We start from the raw sequence: 18,508 nt of genomic DNA, 5'->3' as shown, positions 1-18,508 counted from the left end.
GACCCCGATACAGCACGTTCTCAACCTGACTCTCATCCCTGGCTGTGCCGTGTAACTGATGATATTATTAGCCGAAATCTGCGCCATGTATGGTAGCTGAGAGTTTTTTCTAGAACAGCAGAAGCGTGGCCGGTGTAACCTCAAGGCGGACATAGCCGTCGGCATGGCACGGGCAGCCAAGGGGATTGGACATTCGTCCACCCCCCGAGCGACCAGCCGGATGGCTTGAGGAGGGGGAAAGCAAATGCAGGAGCAGGGATGGCGTTTGGGCGTGGATTAATGAGAGGGCCGGACGGGGGCACGTGCTGCAGTCGCGGACAGCGAGAGGCCAAGCTTTCTTGGCACCACGTGCCCCCTTGCCGTCTGGCCTCGCCCGGTTTGTCTGGTTTGTCTGGTTTGCTTGGGCTTGTCTGGCTTGTCCCCGGCTTGTCGTTGCTTGCTCCGGTCGTTCCAGGAAACACGCATCGGAAATTAATCTCGTGGTGGTCAGACCTCCGCGACCCCTGGTCCACTCTCGGCTCAGATTGGGTCCCTCGTGCCCATCACCGTGGCTCTCTTGCGTCGACCCAGAACCACCATGGACCTCGCTCCGCGACGGTGCGCCTGTGATTGGCCGAGACCCAGCCAATCATGGGGGCCCCTGATTGCTGACGGCCGGCGAGAAGCACGTGCACCCGCCAAGCGGGCGACCCCATCGAGTCTAGCCTCGTATCCTGTTCACGATGAACCTATTCCATACCTTTCATACACCCCCATACACAGTACGGCTTCATGGCATGAACCATGTCCAAGCTGGCTCCATTCGGGTCCTATGACCAGTCGGGATGCAGTGGTGGTAAGAATATGCTCCTTCGTCGTAAAAGTACACACTCTGACAATAGATCCCATCAAAGGACTACCCTCCCATGACCAGATCGTCCATGGTCCTTTCATCAAATCAGATGCCATATCCTTTTCCCATACTCACTGTGGTAATCACGGCCTACTGGTTTGGAGTCTACGGCAAAGCTTGAAACCTTTGCCACATGAAGGCACCACCATCTGCTCAACGGCTCGCCCGGCAGCATCAATCGTCCCATTAGGATACCTCCGGAATCCACTCCGATGAACTCTTTAGTCTCCAGGCTCCTACAACTGTTCCCTGCATCTGATCCACGAGTGGATCTTCCAATTCAGCCCGACGCCCGAGAGTTGATGACCTCCCCACCGGTTGGACCAACCTCACCTAGGGTCCTGCAAGTTACGGCGCCCCTGGCTGCTGACCGGCATGGCCGTAGGATCCGACGATCAGCATCTTATTTGCCCACTTTGATTACGCCTGGCGTCTCATCGCTCGCAGTCAGGCCTCTTGAGTCAACTAGTCGCCCCCACGCGCACTCCTACGTCCATCCGCCCACGCCAGCGGCGTAAGCCAGCGTTGCCACTAGTATCAGGCTACTCTTGCAGGCTCTGCTTCTTCTTGGCACATTGTCACCTTTTGTGCATGCTTTCCTGCAGTGCTCTGCATGCGTGGACTGGGTGCCGTAAAACCGCTTCTGCGAACATGCGACAAGGCCTTCCCTATCACTTCTCTTCTTAGTCCCGCACAGTATTTCACCTATCCTAACTCTCTTCATGCTCTACGCGGAACTACAACGGTAGTCTGAAGCTTCAGATCGCTTTACGCAACCTTCCGTTCTTTCTGGCCCTTGATTCTTCCTGTGGCGGTCCTGATTTCTGGAGACTGACCACTACCAATCATGCATCCTACATCGTGAGCCTGGATACAGAGACCCGTTACTCTTGCCACAGACCACTAACAAAACTTTCACTTGCCACAGCATGATATAGCCTAGTAGATTATATCAACGAGCAACTAATTGCCATCCGCGGTCGCATATTCACCAGCCAACGAGCATGATCAGCATACCTCGAGAAGACATCGCCACCACAATGTCAATATGTGCGCCTGGCTAAGCGACGCGCTGTTATTTGGCGTATCTGAGCCTCCAATACTGTCCGTCCTCGCATGTCTTTGATCGCATGTCTTGGAGGCAATCGGTTGGTTGCGTATGCATTGCATCGTGATTAATCCGGGTGTTCTCCGCAAGGAAGACAGGTGGACGCGACGTCGTACACGCTGATTTGCAATTATTGTCCGCGGAATCCATCGTACATGAAGAGTCTCAACGTCAGCTGTCATGTGTTACATTCCTACCACGGAACCCCTTGCGCGGTCCCATCCGTGTCTGCGGGGCAGCCCTGTCTGCTTGCTTGACTGGAAGCTTAGCTGCCGACCGAAGACAAGTAGATTAAGCAGCTGTCACGCTTCTCTCACCCGATATTATTTCACACTATACTCTGCCGCATTCCATCCTTCACTTGTGCAAATGACGTGCTGGAACAAGCTGATCTGCTTGCTGCATCGCATGCGGTGATCATCAGAAAGATTAGCTTGGGGGGAAATCGGAATGCGGGGAACCGAGCGGGTGAACCGCACACAATCCAGCATGACAGATTACCGAACACGGCCTCTCCACTCTCGGAGAATAGATCCGTGGCTGCGAGGTGGAACCGACTTCACAATATGCAACCTGGTGATGATATCGGACTCCACATGGAGAGTCCTTGACGTAGAGCGAGCTGTAAACCATCTTCTATCCGCAGTTCTAGGCTTTGCGAGCCCCCAGCTATTTGACTGTCCGCTGATCTCGGCGAAAAAATGGGTTCGGATAGACATGAAATGACAATCCATTGTTTTCTAGGGCTGCCGGGACACGGCAGACACCCGATTCAGAATGCTTCTGGAATCCTGCTTGACCGCGGTGGTCAACCTTTTTAGCTTCTCCTCCATTTTCGCACCCATTACAGCCTCCAATACACCGATGGCTTGCTAGGTCCGATGAGGATCTACGGACCTACATCGGTGGACAACTACGACGACGCCACGTACCCTCTGATGATTGCGGATCACAACAATTGCAGTGCCTTTGAGGATTGGCACTGGGCCACGATTTCGGAAAAGGTACAGGGTCCAATCAAGATGGAAAGCATCCTCATCAATAACCACGGTCGGTCGCTGCCACGAGCTTTTATCTCGATCGTAGGATTAACGCGTCGCAGGGAGCTACCAAGGCCGATATCCTTGAAACCGGTACAAACAGAAAGTCGAGCCGGTAAGCTATATTCCGACTCAGCAGCGCAACACGTTTCTGATCATCTCCAGGGCAAGAGAATCCTTCTCCGACTGATCAACGCGTCCACGGACACGGCATACATTTTTAGCATCGATGACTATGAGCTACAAGTGATTGGGGCGGACTTGGTGCCCATCCAGCCCTTTAAGAAGAACTTCCTGCATATCGGCATTGGTAAGGCTCGCCAAGACGCTCAAAGTTACATCCTAACGCTGTGCTAGGTCAACGATACCACGGGATCCCGGAAACGAAAAAGCAGGGCGAACACAAACCGAGCTACTGGATCCGAACGGAGCCCGCCCAGCACTGTGAGAACTTTGCCTGCGAACCCAATGAGAGGCAAAGGCATTCTCCTGTACGACGACAACGTCACCCGCGATCCCACCACCGGCAAGCACGACTATGATACCCTGTGCCGGGACGAAGACCACACGAACATCGAGCCGGTAATCGGATGGACCGTACCCAGGCCTACCCCAGAACAACTGCACAAGGTCAAATTGCCCTTCAAGGTCATGAGAGGAGCGAACTTCACGCTCCTCCCGGAACCCGAGGGCGACATTCCAGCTGGGCCAAACATCTCGGTCTGGAAGCTCATAAATCATGCTGCCTGGGTGGATTACAAGGATCCCACAATCAGCCATACGGACAGGCCTGAGAGTGAGTGGCCGGAAAACGCGGCTCTGTTTGAAGTCAACAGCGAGGACGAAAAAGACGATAGCCCGGTTGACTCTACTCGGGGGGACCTCGATTCGCCCGGTAAGCCCGGTTGGCCGAGCCCGGGCAAAGAGTATAAGACATGGGTGTACATGTTGATCGACGGGGGCCATCAGACCCAGATACCACCCAGGAGGAAGGGCGATTCGGTGATTCCTGCGGCGCACCCGGTGAGTTCCTTATCGCCGCTGCACTACTTCCCTTGCGGTATATAAAACCCAGCTAATGCATATCTTCATCAGATCCACCTCCACGGACACGACTTCGCGCTACTAGCCCAATCCTACGAACCCTTCAACCATAGTTTAATTAGACATCCCAGGCGGATGCAAAAATGGATCGACACCTTCACGTTGGACAATCCCGCTCGTCGGGATGTGGTCTTGCTGCCGCGAGATGGGTATATCGTGATTGCATTCCCGGTCGACAACCCCGGGGCCTGGCTCCTACATTGCCATATTGCCTGGCATGCGTCTGGGGGACTGGCATTGCAGATTCTGGAAGATCGGGAGACTGTTAGGGAAAAGATCCACGGGTGGCCGGCTCGGCATGCATATAAGCAGCTTATAGATGGGTGTAAGAATTGGGAAACTTGGTACAAAGACTGGGATAATCATTGTCTTCCGGATGAACGATTCCAGGATGATTCGGGGGTTTGAGATGTGCGGTGGGCAAAGTGTATAAAGTATGAGCTTCTCTCTCATATGGGTATGAGTACGAATGGCATTCTCTTCAGTAGGGAATGTTCTACTCAGGTGTGATTGCGTACATCAGTACAGTCATGGGGGGTAGATAGTGTCCATATCTAGTTTTAGGGAGCAGTGTTTAACTTGGCCTAAAGGAACACACATCGGATACACGCTAGTCTTTTCAACTATCATTCATCCAGTTCTGGACGGACTGTCAATCTATGGCATGACGCACATTACATTCTGCCAATCGTTATTCCACGAAAGATTCTCCGGATCCTCTTACATATGAGATAACCACAAAGCCAGTGGCTTCTTCTTCCAACATACATCCAATGACACTCATTCAAGTATATCATTGAGCATCATCAAGCCTTAACCAACATATCAAGTCACCACTATACCATAAATCTGAGAATCATCTAAACACCCCCCAAATCCCCCGCCGCGACCATGGCCTCCCTCACAATCCTCCTCTCCTCCCTATCCCCCCCATCCCCAAACAACCCATCAATCTCCTCCAACGTCTTCCCACACGCCCGCCACCGTACACATCACCGCAAAAAACACATACGTCCGATACCCAATATCCGCCAACATAGACGGGGTCACAATCCCAACAACAAAATCCGCCAACCAGATAGTACACGTCGCCAACGCGACGCCTTTCGATCGACACGCATTGGGGAATACCTCTGCCGGTAAGGCCCATCCTAGCGGAGAATACGATACTCCATAGACTAAGATGAAAATGAACGCCATGGCCACGCAGGCCCAGCCCGCCGCGACATGATTTTCCCAATTATCTGAGTAGAGGCCTGATAGGATGGCGATGATGATGTACGCGAGAGCCATGCCGAACGCGCCGTAGATAGCGAGGGCCCTGCGGCCGACTTTCTCGATGATGAACGCGCATAACACGGCTGCAACAACCTGAATGAGATCAAACACGCCGGATAAGATCTTCGACATGTCGTCTGATTGGCCTAGGGATTCGAAGAGCGTCGGCGCGTAGTATATGAACGCGTTGATTCCGGAGAATTGTTGAAAGAAAGGGACGCCACAGCCCACGGCGAGACGTTTCCACATGCCTCGCGAGAAGAGGTCCAGCCAGGAGACGAGCTCGAGTTTGAGGCCTGTTGCGCCGGGGTGTCGGCGCTGCTGGACGAGGCGCTGGTAGGTGATTTCGGAGAGGATGGTGTGGGAATTCGGTCTGGATGCGCGGGTCGGTGGGGGGGAGGCCGCGGAGTTTGGAGAGGCTGGAGAGACAGTCGTCTTGGCGGTCGACGAGGGCGAGCCAGCGCGGGGAGTAGGGGAAGAGGTGGATGCCGACGCCGAGGATGGTCGCGGTGAGCATTTGGAGGCCGAAGGGGAGACGGAAGGAGACTTCGTTGGGGACGAAGCGTGTGGCGTAGGTGATCCAGTAGGCGATGGCGACGCCGAGGGTGATGGAGATGGATTCGAGGACGAGGAGGATGCCGCGGAGTTCGGGGGGGGGGGAAGACTTCGGAGATGTAGAGGGGGGCGCCTTGATGGTGGGTTAGTATGTGAGATGGGATGGGTTGGATGGACGTACCATGGCTAGGGTGCCTACACCAATCCCACCGATGAAGCGACCTGCCACGAGCATGTCGTAGTTCTGGGCTGCGGTCTGGAGAATAGCACCAATGTCGAAGATCACCACCACGACGGTCAAGGCCCATTTTCAGGAGATTCGATCCGCGAGGTAAGACATGAATAGATAGCCCACGAAGGCGCCGAGTAACATCATACCGGTCATGAGGCCCTTTCCGAAGGCTGATTCGGAGCGAGGAAAGGCTTGATGGAACTGTTTCATCACATTGACGATAGAAATCACACCCATATTGTATCCCATGGAGAACCCTCCAAGGGATGCCAGCGCCGCCGAGCCAAAGACATACCATGAGCGGAAAAGATCGCTAATTCCGCCCGCGCTGTAGGCCACATCGGTGGACTCGATGGTGCCGACGGTTTCATCATGCTCGGCTGTTGCAAAATTCTTTAGGACTTCAGACGATTGATCGTCTTTAGACCTGTCAGTCATGATTGAGATGGACTAGTTCAAATTGAAGCCCTAATGTGGGTAAGTAGTATCATTTCCCCGATTTAGGAGATGTATTCATATCGGGGAGAATTACCGACTTGTACGCGGCTATGGCAGCAATTGCCGATCCGCTGGGCCATCTTCCCCGGAATGGATCTACCCCAGATTTCCCCGCATCGAGCCGCTGATGCTGCCGATTGATTGGTTGGGGTCGTCTACATCTCACATCCTGGGAGACATGTGCAGCCAATGCGAGCGTCGCGGGAGAATATACTGCATTTGCCTGCGCGGGTAATTATTGCCCGTTTTCGCTGATTTCACTGAGCGAGTGATGTCCATTGCACAGATGTTGTGTGACAGAGGATAAATGACCCGGGGGTTGTACCCTTTTTAGTATGCTATGATTTGTGTTGGAGTGTATGGACGGCACCATTTAAGCAATAGATCGGTCTTGCGCATACTAAAGCCAGCAGTTTGAGTATGCTTCTCTCAAACCACGTGACCGTGTCATGGCTGCCTTTTGAATATTAACCTGCCTCTCTTCAGTTCCATTCTACGCGTCCGTCCAAGTCGTTAGTAATCCTCTGGTATCATCATCTTCCTGGGCCATTTTTAGAACCTGCACTCCGTGTTTTCCGATCATTTGATCCACACGTTCCAGGCGAGCGAAGGCATGAAGAAGGAAAGGCAGGCGATGGGAAACCATGCTGCAGGAAACAGTGGGGAGCTTTACAAGGAACTCATCGCTTTTATCTATTGGACGGCTCTTTATATTCCCTAGATATATAGGGAAAAGATGGCCCTGATTCACCTGCACAACATGGCGGTAATGCCTCCCCTATCTCACCACCACGTGACCACCTCTATCCCCACCAATCACACCCTGACATGATCATCTGCCTCTGACCATCTTCCATCCCATCCAGCCGCTGAGAGCCTGGAACATTCTCAGCCTCCACTCCCTCCCCTTACCTGAAGGCCCCTACAGTCTCTCTTAAACTTTTCCACCGATAATGCTGGCGACATGTCTGTCAGCCCGCCATCCAGTGTGCGGGGCAGTCCAATTCGCCCCCTGAGATCACGACGGGGATGCAAAACTTGCAAGTAGGAGCTTGCTTCTAATGTATCAAGTGAATATAACATTAAAACGTTCCAGATCTCGACGGGTCAAATGCGGAGAAGAAAAGCCGACCTGTGCCCGGTGCACCAAGACTGGTCGTAAGTGCGAGTACGAAGGCACCACATTCGGCACATTTTCCTCCGCGCCTGCCACCGACTCTATCCTCGACAACCCTCTTTCATCATCCCCAAATACCGTGTGGCGAGAACGCCGCGCGTTTGCCTACTACTTCCAACACACCGCTCTGTTCGTCGGGGGTGGGTTGGAAACTGACTTCTGGAGTACCATCGTCCCACAAGTCTCCCGGAGTGAACCAGCCGTGTGGGATGCCATCATCTCCCTGAGTGCCTTGTTTGAGAGCCCTGAACCATGTCCGGATATTGCCTTTCTACGCCAGAAAGATCTCCGCATTCTCAATCAAAACCACCGGGATGCGTTAGGCTGGTATTCACGCTCCGTGTCTTCCGTTCGTCAGCGACTGGATCGCGGTGACGGAGACATTTTTGTCGGACTGGTAATCTGTGTACTATTCATGTGCATTGAAGGCCTTCAGGGGGGCGTTGAACAGGCAACGCGGCTTTATACTCACGGGGTGCAACTCATTCTCACACTCCGTGCCCAAATCGCCTCCGGGGCGGTAGACTCCTCCAAAGCTGTATTGTTGGAGAATAATATCGTCCCGATCTTTGTCCGTCTGGGAGCAATTGCGCTGAATTTTTCTGCAGTGCCTGTGGGTGCTTTGCTATCCGACAGTGAACATGCCTTGACACAAGGGTTCGCCTCCCTCAGATCCGCTCGCGAAGGCATCTCTATCTTGGCCGCAGAGGCTCAGCTCTTTCAACGCACTTGCCTTGGGCATCTAGTGATGTTTCATCCCTCTGAATTACCCTACGAGATTCTGACCCAACAAGCGACCCTGCTAGCCAGGCTAAAGGTCTGGCACGCGGCGTTTACCGACTTGATGGAATCCTTGCGCCGAAAAGATGCTTTATCACCGCAGCAAATCGGCACTGGCGCTCTTCTCCTTACTCATCACGAAATGCTATTCATCATGGTTGCAACTTCCACATCGTTATTAGAGACGACGACCGACGCCTATTTACCACAATTCCAGAATATCATTGAGCAGGCTGGCGTCGCTCTAGATGCTTCGGCTCGATCAGACGGCTCCCAACCGCCGCTTACCATTGAACTCAGCGTTGCCATGCCACTTTGGTTCACCAGCCTCAGGTGCCGAGAGCCCCGGCTCCGACGCATGGCGCTGACTCTGACAGGCCGGGCGCCTCCGGTGCAGGGGTTCTACAAATGCGCTACGGGAGTAAGGTTGCTCGAAACGCTCATTGCAGTAGAAGACATGTACGGGATGAAAAGGAAGACAGCTCAAGGAACGACCGGTTCTATAATGCCGGAATCGACGGATGAGCTCAACGGATCTAATCGCCCAGACAGCAGTAGCGACATATTCCGGTTTGATCTTGAAAGCCATCCCGCCACTCCCGATCTGGACTACGCCTCGAGTCCATATTCAGTGGGCTCAGAAATGAAACCCGGAACAACCGGAGGTCTCATCCCGGAAGAGGCACGCATCAAACCCATCAATATCTTCCGGGTCCAAGACGGCTTTCCGCCAGGTACAGCGGAGGAAGATATTGCAAAGTGGAGCCCATACCGTGAGCAAAGCTTTATGCACTTCTTGCGGAACGAGCGGGACCCTATCAGCGGTACATGGCATCTAGTCCACGGATTCACCCCCATCGATTACTAGCCTTATTCTTCGGTTGAGCTGGAACAAATCTATCCCCCAGTGAGGGCAAGGAAACCCTACGCATCCCACTTTCTTCCGGTGGGTGCCTATGTTGCTGAGCCGACTAAGTACCAACGATTGTCAACAGCCCCGTTCATAATCGATATCGTGATATAGACTGCCTATAGAATGGCCTACAGATGGTGTCATCAATGCCATGTGCATGTATTCGACCTGCGCAGCGCAAGCTTAACGTGAACTCCATTAATCCAGTTGAACCATGTTGGGTCGGGCTGGGGTGGGTTGGGGTTCAACCCCACCCGGTGGGTTACCCGGCGGGATCCAACTTAACCCAACCCACGGGTTGAACCTCTGGAGTCTATATAATCAAGCTGTCAATGCGGTTAACTAGTCTATAGCCCAAAACAATCAATCACTCCCTGTCACAGGATAGTGAACGGATTGGCTCAATTATCTGTGCTCTCACTACTGCTTCGAAATGTGTACATAGAGCCTAATTGGCCCCGTCTCATGATATGGACACGCCTCATAATCACTTGAAAACCGGGAGAACTGCCTAAAAGGTGTACGGGGGCTCGGACTGCTTCAATAGTGAGGGGTTCTGGACAGATACATTCTTCGTCAAGGATAGCATTTTGGCTCGAAGACATGCATGCACAGATAGACCTTCTCACTGTCCTCCACTGCGGAGACTTGCCCTGATCAGGGTCCTGCAGTGCATAAGTCGTGCTCAGACTCTAAAAATGGGATTTTGGGCCCTGAAGGATTGTTCTGCAGCAAGCTTATAGGTGTTCAATTTCAGTTTGCTATGCCGACACCCCACGCTACGGCCTGTGCACAATGCACGCATCTCCACTTTTTCCCCTCCATACCCCGCACTATGCTTGAGTACCTATCCACTCAGATCCGATCAGTGCAGAGTGGCGATGGTATTAATTGAGTAATTACCTGCCCAATGTTAAATATAAGCTGCTTCGGCTAACAAGCTAGCACATACGACCACAGGGTGTGGAGAACAGGGCTTCCCGTCCGCTCAGCCGTACTTAAGCCACACGCCGGGAGGTTAGTAGTTGGGTGGGTGACCACCAGCGAATCCCTTCTGTTGTATGTTTTTTCCCCTTTTTTTTATTATTTCTTTCCCTTCTTATGCAGAATAAGCGCATATACGTGCGCACGACCCAGAAAGCATGGTTCGGCTTTTTGTGCCGAGAGACTTTACACCATTGGGTGACAAGGGAGATATTAAAGCTGTGCTGGCGCCCATGATGCGGGACTGGAAAACAATGACCATATTGCTTGGGCAAAATGGCTGGACCTCTTTGTACATTGGCATCTGCTGCCCTTATTGTGTCGGTCTCCGCGCGGACTGCACCATCTTTTCAGCGCGATGCAAGTGAGCCCCAGTATGGTGACATGACGGTCTTCTTCGAGAACGATGGCAACTGGACGTCTCATGGATCCAAGCCTAGTGGGGTGTTTATCAACACGCCTTCGAGTTATTCTGCTGCCACTGCTGCATGCGCTGCTCAGAACGAGACATTACTGAGCTGCGAAAAATATGTCGACTTTACCAACCTATTCAGCTATCAGCAATGGCTCGGCACCATCACCCCAAGCCAGCTCTTTTGGTCATCCTGCTCGTCCTCATCGCCCACTTCTTGGAGTGGCGTTGTTCAGAGCAATGCAAACTCAAGTTCAGAACTTCTGCCCTTCTTGTGCACTAACAGCGCCCCTATGGTAGACAAGGTGGATACTGATTACTCGAACTTTCCTCGTGTGAATGCAACTTCCAATGGAACTACATTCGAGGGTATGAGGGACCATATGGCGTTCCGCTTTGCCGGAATCCCTTTCGTACAGCCTCCAACAGGAGATCTTCGATTCCAGCCAGCTCGGCCGTGGAACCAATCCTTTTCCTATGTGGATGCGACCAAATACGGTCCCGCTTGCTTGCAGTTTGGGTATTTCGATGGGGATGCATATGGGCTTAGTATGTATCTCCTCATTGGTCTAGAGTGTTGCTTATTTTTAGACCCCTGGGGAAATAGTGAGGACTGTCTTTACCTCAACATCTACACGCCCTATATTCCATCATCCGATTCGTTAGATCCCGACAATGGGAAGCCTGTCATGGTTTGGATATATGGTGGCGGAGACACTCAGGGCTCGGGAGCCGACTCGACCTTTGATGGGGCTAGTCTTGCGTCTCGGTCTGATGTTGTGGTTGTCACCTTTAATGTAAGTCTCTGCATCGCTACTCTTGCTTGCGACTAAGACTGTCAGTACCGCCTTAACATATTCGGTCTCCTGGCCCTGGATGATGATGAGATTAAAGGTAATTACATGATGACTGATAAGATCGAAGCACTGCGCTGGGTGAGGCAGTACATCGCCGGGTTTGGAGGCAATCCGAAGAACGTTACCATCTTCGGGCAGTCCGCCGGCGCCTCATCAGTCAACGACCTAATCACATGCCCAGCCATCATTGGCGAGGAACTGTTCCAGAACGGCATCGTTCAGTCGGGAAAGTCAAACGTGGCGACAGCGGAAGTGGCTGCCGCATATGCCTTGCCCTATATCGAGCGGTTCTGCAATGGTACGACCGCTCAACGGGCCTCCTGTCTGCGGTCCTTGCCCGCTGAGACACTACTCAACATTACCAATAACAGTATCAGTTGGTACACCGTCATGGATGGCCACTATTCGGCTGATTATACGCAGGCACGATATGGCCTAGGAGCGCAGTACATCAATTCAGTCAATGTCATGGCCGGTAACATGCTCGAGGAATATCAATCCCTCGCAACCACGAGCCTATGGCCCAGCATGACCAACTTCAGCGAAGCGCTGGAGATCCTCGTCAGTGACTCTGCCCTCAACAAAGCCCAAGCAGCAGCAGTGGCCAGATCAGGTCTCTACACAGTCACAAACACCACAGTCTACAACGGCAGTACCACCTACACATCGGTCTACAACGCCTCAGTCCACATCGGCACCGAAGGCCAACTGTACTGCGACGGCACACTTCTCCAGTGGATCGCTGCCGCCTCATGGGCCTTCAAATCGCACTGGTTCTACATCCACAACCGCGGCTACGCACTCAGCTACTACGACTTTTACGATCTGTGCACATTCCCCGTGGGTCAGCCAGACACACCCTACTATCGCTGTCACAGCAGCGACCTGTACGAGGTGTTTGGCACCTACTATATCTTTGACCAGCCCGTGCGGGTTCCAGAGGATATCTACTATACCAATGCCGTCCAGGATATGTGGGGTGCCTTTGCTCGGACGGGGAATCCGAATGTCGATCCAGCATATCTGATAGCCCGGTCATACGATTCGACTCTGGAATTCTTCGTTGGTTTTGAGTGGCCCCAGTTTACGATTACCAGGCCGAGTGTTGCGTCGTTGCAGTTCCCGGGCCCGAAGGTCTCTTCGTTGCCGTATCAGGATCATTGTGAGGTGTTGTTGCCGTATGTGACGAATCCGGCTGCTCCGGGTGCTATGTGATTCCTTGGTGGTAGCATGTACATATGCAGAGCGATGGCCTCCTCGTCCCACTCTACGACTTAAGTCAGAATAACCTACATGTCGTATCCATTGGCACATCACCACCATATAACAATAAATCACATCCATCATACCCATAGGACCCCATTTGTATTTTCTAGAGTAAACCCATCATCATACGACCTAGCTCACACAACCCCGCAAATCATCTGATCGGACCATTGCCATCCCAACCACCAAACCCTGATGCAATATGAGCGTAACACTCCTCGTATCTAATTGGCCTCCCGAACCATCATTGTGTCACCCGCTTCCTCGAACCCAATGATACTTCCCGATCGATCGCCCCAACCACGGTTCGATCATCCCCGCCCCCTCATCCGCGATGTCATACCCCGCTACCATTCCTTTATTTAATCACCATTCACCACCATCCATCCATCCATCCCATCCATCCTAACCTGAAAGACTTGCTCATCAATCCCTCATCTAACCCAAACCACAACCCACAAGTAACCCGCACAAGAAGGACAAAATAGAAAATGTCCGCCCAACCCCGCAAAGCATCCGGCCAATACCACCTAACGGGAGCCGACATCGTGGAATCGATCGACGATCTAGGCTCCACGGGCCAATGGGAGGATCTGAACCGTCGGGCGCATCAAGCGAGTGAGCAGTCGGCAGCATCGTCGGCGCAGAAACAGTCAGGGTCGCAGCATCGCGCCCCGGATCGGAATCAGTCGTTTAGGCCGTATCAGCCGAATAAGGGTTTGTCCACCTTTGCCTTTTGTCATTATGTGAGGATTTGGTGGGGATGCTGACTGTGGGTAGGTGCGGCGGAGGAGGAGGAGGATTTGTTGCCGGATGAGTAGTTGGTGTTATTTTGATGTTTAGGGGGGTTTAGTGGGGTGAGTTTGGATGGTTATTGTAAAGTTGGTTGTGGTGAATGGCGATGGTTTTGTTAATTGTGGTGGTCATGATAATGGTACAAACGAATAATATATTTCCGCTACCCGTGGGTAGGATATGGATGAAATGATGATTTGTGCGAATGATCCAATTGAGATATCTACGATGAGAAACCATGTTTAAAAGAGATGATCTACCCGTCTAAAACCAGTAACAGCCCGTCTAGATTGAATGAGGAGTTGGAAACTTGGGATATTGATTTCCATGTTTGGGTAGATTTCCACCGATTAGGGATAAATGGGTGTTCTGGTTGGTTGCTCATAAGCCACATTAGAATTTCCCTCTACATCAAGTCAGTGTGGCCGAGTGGTTAAGGCGATAGACTAGAAATCTATTGGGTTCGCCCGCACAGGTTCGAGTCCTGTCGCTGACGATCTTTTTGCATTATTATTTATTTTTTTTTTTTACCGTTCCGCATTCCATGCTCTGCATCCAATTCAACCAGCCAAATCATTCTGAACCCCCACCATCCCTCTTCTTCACCCCCTCCGACTCAAACCCCAACCCCGCTCTCTCCCTTAAAATCCCATACATCGCCGACGAATCCAACGCCCGCCCATTCCCCTCCGCATACCCCCTCGCCTCGCATAAATGCTCCAACACCACCTCCGCCACCGGCAACCTAGCCCCGACTCCCTCGGCACAACTCACCCCCAACGAAACATCCTTAATCGCCAGATTGAGATCCGACCACGGCCGCTGTCCTCGCTCGGGCAGATAATAACCCCCCGTGATGCGTTTCGACATCGCAAACGGAAGCGCCCCGTATTGTTCGTCGATCAACGACTCGAGCACGTCATTCCCGAGTCCGGATTTCTCGGCTAGCACGTGCGCTTCCGCGATGAGTTCCATCATTCCGGCTGTGATGAAATTACTAGATAGTTTCATGGTGTTAATGGGGTACTTAGTAGGAGGGGGATGGAGGGTATACCCTGTGCTTTTTAGTAAACTCGCCCGCGTAACATCCCTTCCCATTCGGAGGATCTTCCGGCCCATGATACCTACCACGAATGGTTCAATGGATTGTATGGCGTCGTCTGGACCGGCGATCACGAAAAGCAGTTTCCCTTCTTTAGCGACGGGGCTTGCACCGAAGACGGGGGATGCGATGTAGCTGGCTCCTACACCCTGGAGAGATTGCTCGGCCCAGATAGATGTATCCGGGTGCACGGTCGTCGTATCAACGATGATCTTATCCCGGATGTGATCTGGGTTCTCGATCATGGAATTGATGATGGATTTGACTGCATTGTCGTCCGTCACGGCGAGAAAGCAGATGTCTACCTTGGCGATGAGGGATTGGATATTGGGGCTTTGCGTGCCCCCAATCTCGCGGAGAGGTAAGCCACGGGCTTCGGTCCGGTTGTAGAAGTGGAGGGATGGGGCGTTGGTGCGGGAGAGGTGGGTTTGGAGGTTCACGGCCATGGCTTGGCCCATTGAGCCGAGGCCTGGGGGTCAGTACTTAGGAGTAAATTGGGGGAGGGGAGGTTTACCTATCCAGCCGAGTCGGGGATGGTTGGCGCTGGCGGTAGGGTCCATGATTAGTCTGGTATAGTCCTGGTTGTACTATAGTGTCTGGGTATTGGATGAAGAAAAGACGGGGTTTCTGTAGGGGTTGTTGCGTCAGCACTAGCCGATGCTTGGTACTAACTTGAACGGTTATCAGAGGTGAGTCATATAGGGCGCCTAAAAATATAGTTAGATGCTAAACTTACCTTAACCTTTTGTATCGCATCCGGGGACGCTTGGCGTCATTCGCTCGGAAGGCGGGCCCGCGGATTTCGGGAAGATGTCCGAGATTATGCAGGCGGTGTTTGGATGGTACGAGGGAGGAATTGAATATGCGGGTCGCAAATGCGTGATTAGATTCGATGGGGGTATCATGCTGCACAGGTTTAATAATTCGGTCCTTTATATGACGAGCACAAAGATATGACTTTAAATAGCAACACACGCAAGATGCACAAAAGAGAGGGTAAGATTGAAGAGATGGTGTACAGAGTGAAGTACAAGTCTATCATGAAAATCAAGTGATGCATCATGGATAGTAAGAATAAGAATAAGAAGAAGAAGAAGAAGAAGAAGAAGAAGAAGAAGAAGAAGAAGAAGAATAAGAAGAAGAAGAAGAAGAAGAAGAAGAAGAAGGAAAAGTAGAAAAGAAAGGGGAAATGAAAGAAGACCATCACCGCCCTGAATTCAGCATCTCTACCTGATCCCCATCCATCTTACCATAAGGTTGCCGACTCGACAAAATGCGACTCGGATGCATGACATTGAACAAAAGACAACACAACAACATCAGTACAGCATCGAAGACATACAGATAGACCTCATGCTGTTGCAAGACCCCATCGGTGCCCTGCACATATTCCACCACGCGATAGACAGACCTCACCATGACGAAAACACTAGCGGCGTACAGAACACGCATATAGGTATACCACGGAGGGCTAATTGCGAGAGACGTCGGAGTCGGAGAGGATCTCATACGGAGATGAAAGACCATCGAAACAATAATAAAGAAGCCGAAGAAAACCAGCTGGACGATCAGACCGATCACGATGATTTTGTTGCCCAGAGACACGCTGCTGGCGGATTTGGCACTGGCCATCATTCCTCCACCACCGCTCTGGATGAAGAACGAAAGTACGTCGCCCGTCACGAAGATCTTGGTTAGCCAGGACGGGCCGATAAGTGAGCGCGAGTCGCCGTGAACGAGGCGGATAATCCGGCCCAGGATCATATAGATGGAGGCGGAAAAGAGAGACGGAGCGAGGAGGAGAAGCAACTCTTGTCCGACATAGGGCATCACAGTCCAGTTTGGTGTTTGCTTAGCACTGTAGTATCGTGCGATGTAGCCGAATGTTTCAACTAGAGACAAGCATTAGGGTAGGTTGGAGTCTTGGGAAGACGAGGGAGAACTCACAAAAGCCACCGACGATGAATGGCACAAAATACCAGGTCCGCTTGCGGATCATCTGAAAGAGATGCAGCACAGAGGTCGCAGCAAACAGGCCGGCGAAGACAACGGCCGCACCGACGGAGGGATCATAATCGTAGAGCTTGTAGCCACTTGACATGATCGAAAATCGGGCTCAGAGACGGTGCAGAAATCGGCATCAGATGCACGAAACAAGCCCATAGATGTGAGAGAAAGCGAGCATTACCTGAGAAAGACAGCCAGCTGCTTCTTTAACTAGGCACACATTACAGACACACAGGCTAGGCTGACGATCTATTTCTGAACTATTGGCACAGCAACTGGAACCTCGAACCGCCAGAAACCGAGTTAGGGCATGGATACGAATACGAAAGGGGCAGTCGGGCGATCATCCAGTTTGCTGCGTCTCAACTTTCCCAGCCACCCAACGGTGACTCGTTGGCAAAACAATTTTACGTGGATAATCTTGCCAAGCGTTCTATTTAGGGCGGAGGTGCTGTTACGGACAAACTGATGGGAAGTTTATCCTCGACAGGGCTGAAATAGCCAGAAGACGAGCTGTCGTCCATCGGCCGCCTTCAAATCGACTGGACAAATTTTTATCTTACATTGAATTTCTGCCGTCTGCAGTGCTTTTGGCAACCTCTTTTCCATAACCACGAAGATTTGCTCTCGCATAGCAAAGAAGGTACGCGGGATTCGATCTACGAGACCAACAGTCTATAAACAATCACTAATCTATGTATTTCGTGTCTTAGCTGCGACATAAGGCAAGATGCCTAGGCTCCGAATTCATACATTCATCAATTCATAACATCACAACAAATTCTACACGGTCTCCTCATCCCCAACCGACTTTGTCGCCGCCAGAGTGACCCCATGAACCTTGAAATGGCGATAGTCCTGCACACATAGGAATGACAAGAATCCTACAACACCACTGCACCCATGTCAGCATAGATACTCATCCAATTAGCAGCATGCAAGCTAATCGGGATAACTCACCACAACACCAACGACAGAATAGCCACGATGGCACCCAACGCCTTACTACCAGCACTACTCCCCCCACTCGCCCCAAGAATACTGATGATAAACAACGCAAACCAAAACACAGTATCGATGATGTCCAGGACCATGTAGGCTTTGGGACTGGCCCATCGCTTGAAGCGGTCTTTGTAGATTGTCAGGACTTGGTAGGTGAGGAAGACGGCTGCTTTGATGCACTAGGGTAACATATGTTAGTTATATTATGTCTTTTGGGGGCTTCTGATGGGATACGTATGGGAACAAGCATACCACTACAATGCCCCAGACATTGACACGAGTCACTGGTGTGCCGGGGATAGCGAGTCGCGCGATAATGAGGATGAAGGTGAGGGAGATGAGAGATGCGATGAGAATGTGTAGGCGACGCTTGAGGCCTGGACGGTCGGTCATGCCAATGAATTTGAAGCTGATCATGTTCGTTTGGTTGTTGTGATGATGGGAGGTAGGAAAGAATTGTATTCACTAGGTAACCTGCCAAATTAGGAGGGAGGGATGGGGTTCGA

At 51.9% G+C, this 18,508-nt stretch overlaps 8 protein-coding genes and 1 non-coding gene across 9 annotated transcripts; 5 read left to right on the top strand and 4 right to left on the bottom strand.

Annotated features, from left to right (window-relative positions):
* Nucleotides 1-2,881: 2,881 nt before the first annotated feature.
* BO80DRAFT_447762 (Cupredoxin) lies at nucleotides 2,882-4,552 on the top strand (the record flags this gene model as incomplete). The annotated part of the gene is made up of 6 exons (XM_025721629.1): nucleotides 2,882-3,082; nucleotides 3,144-3,155; nucleotides 3,206-3,350; nucleotides 3,398-3,484; nucleotides 3,516-4,063; nucleotides 4,136-4,552. 6 exons carry the CDS (start codon nucleotides 2,882-2,884, stop codon nucleotides 4,550-4,552), a joined length of 1,410 nt encoding a protein of 469 aa, XP_025572481.1.
* Nucleotides 4,553-5,004: 452 nt separating this feature from the next.
* Nucleotides 5,005-6,647, bottom strand: BO80DRAFT_480567 (hexose carrier protein; the record flags this gene model as incomplete). Its single annotated transcript, XM_025723352.1, has 5 exons — nucleotides 5,005-5,065; nucleotides 5,118-5,718; nucleotides 5,750-6,110; nucleotides 6,159-6,233; nucleotides 6,333-6,647. 5 exons carry the CDS (start codon nucleotides 6,645-6,647, stop codon nucleotides 5,005-5,007), a joined length of 1,413 nt encoding a protein of 470 aa, XP_025572480.1.
* A 1,024-nt stretch (nucleotides 6,648-7,671) lies between these two features.
* BO80DRAFT_437245 (uncharacterized protein) lies at nucleotides 7,672-9,532 on the top strand (the record flags this gene model as incomplete). Its single annotated transcript, XM_025720995.1, has 2 exons — nucleotides 7,672-7,751; nucleotides 7,804-9,532. The coding sequence occupies 2 exons, from the start codon at nucleotides 7,672-7,674 to the stop codon at nucleotides 9,530-9,532; spliced, it is 1,809 nt and encodes a 602-aa protein (XP_025572479.1).
* Nucleotides 9,533-10,837: 1,305 nt separating this feature from the next.
* Nucleotides 10,838-13,101, top strand: BO80DRAFT_413213 (carboxylesterase; the record flags this gene model as incomplete). The annotated part of the gene is made up of 3 exons (XM_025718051.1): nucleotides 10,838-11,522; nucleotides 11,565-11,770; nucleotides 11,816-13,101. The coding sequence occupies 3 exons, from the start codon at nucleotides 10,838-10,840 to the stop codon at nucleotides 13,043-13,045; spliced, it is 2,121 nt and encodes a 706-aa protein (XP_025572478.1). The 3' UTR covers nucleotides 13,046-13,101.
* A 412-nt stretch (nucleotides 13,102-13,513) lies between these two features.
* BO80DRAFT_467256 (uncharacterized protein) lies at nucleotides 13,514-14,083 on the top strand. The gene is made up of 2 exons (XM_025722838.1): nucleotides 13,514-13,813; nucleotides 13,877-14,083. Exons 1-2 carry the CDS (start codon nucleotides 13,588-13,590, stop codon nucleotides 13,915-13,917), a joined length of 267 nt encoding a protein of 88 aa, XP_025572477.1. The 5' UTR covers nucleotides 13,514-13,587; the 3' UTR covers nucleotides 13,918-14,083.
* Nucleotides 14,084-14,306: 223 nt separating this feature from the next.
* BO80DRAFT_t240 lies at nucleotides 14,307-14,387 on the top strand. Its single transcript has one exon. It is a non-coding gene; the product is annotated as a tRNA-Ser (tRNA).
* A 77-nt stretch (nucleotides 14,388-14,464) lies between these two features.
* Nucleotides 14,465-15,657, bottom strand: BO80DRAFT_413211 (NAD(P)-dependent oxidoreductase; the record flags this gene model as incomplete). Its single annotated transcript, XM_025718050.1, has 3 exons — nucleotides 15,508-15,657; nucleotides 14,946-15,462; nucleotides 14,465-14,888 (listed from the first exon to the last, which is right to left on the bottom strand). Exons 1-3 carry the CDS (start codon nucleotides 15,551-15,553, stop codon nucleotides 14,465-14,467), a joined length of 987 nt encoding a protein of 328 aa, XP_025572476.1. The 5' UTR covers nucleotides 15,554-15,657.
* Nucleotides 15,658-16,196: 539 nt separating this feature from the next.
* On the bottom strand, nucleotides 16,197-17,094 carry BO80DRAFT_480554 (RTA1 domain-containing protein; the record flags this gene model as incomplete). The annotated part of the gene is made up of 2 exons (XM_025723351.1): nucleotides 16,197-16,885; nucleotides 16,941-17,094. 2 exons carry the CDS (start codon nucleotides 17,092-17,094, stop codon nucleotides 16,197-16,199), a joined length of 843 nt encoding a protein of 280 aa, XP_025572475.1.
* A 689-nt stretch (nucleotides 17,095-17,783) lies between these two features.
* On the bottom strand, nucleotides 17,784-18,395 carry BO80DRAFT_362447 (uncharacterized protein; the record flags this gene model as incomplete). Its single annotated transcript, XM_025716054.1, has 3 exons — nucleotides 17,784-17,895; nucleotides 17,961-18,181; nucleotides 18,255-18,395. 3 exons carry the CDS (start codon nucleotides 18,393-18,395, stop codon nucleotides 17,784-17,786), a joined length of 474 nt encoding a protein of 157 aa, XP_025572474.1.
* Between the last annotated feature and the right edge of the window lie 113 nt (nucleotides 18,396-18,508).

The sequence above is a fragment of the Aspergillus ibericus genome, assembly GCF_003184845.1.
Source record: "Aspergillus ibericus CBS 121593 unplaced genomic scaffold BO80scaffold_38, whole genome shotgun sequence".
NCBI classification, from domain to species: domain Eukaryota; kingdom Fungi; phylum Ascomycota; class Eurotiomycetes; order Eurotiales; family Aspergillaceae; genus Aspergillus; species Aspergillus ibericus.
Note: the sequence above shows the minus strand (reverse complement) of the source record. Positions and strands in the feature narration are given on the sequence as shown.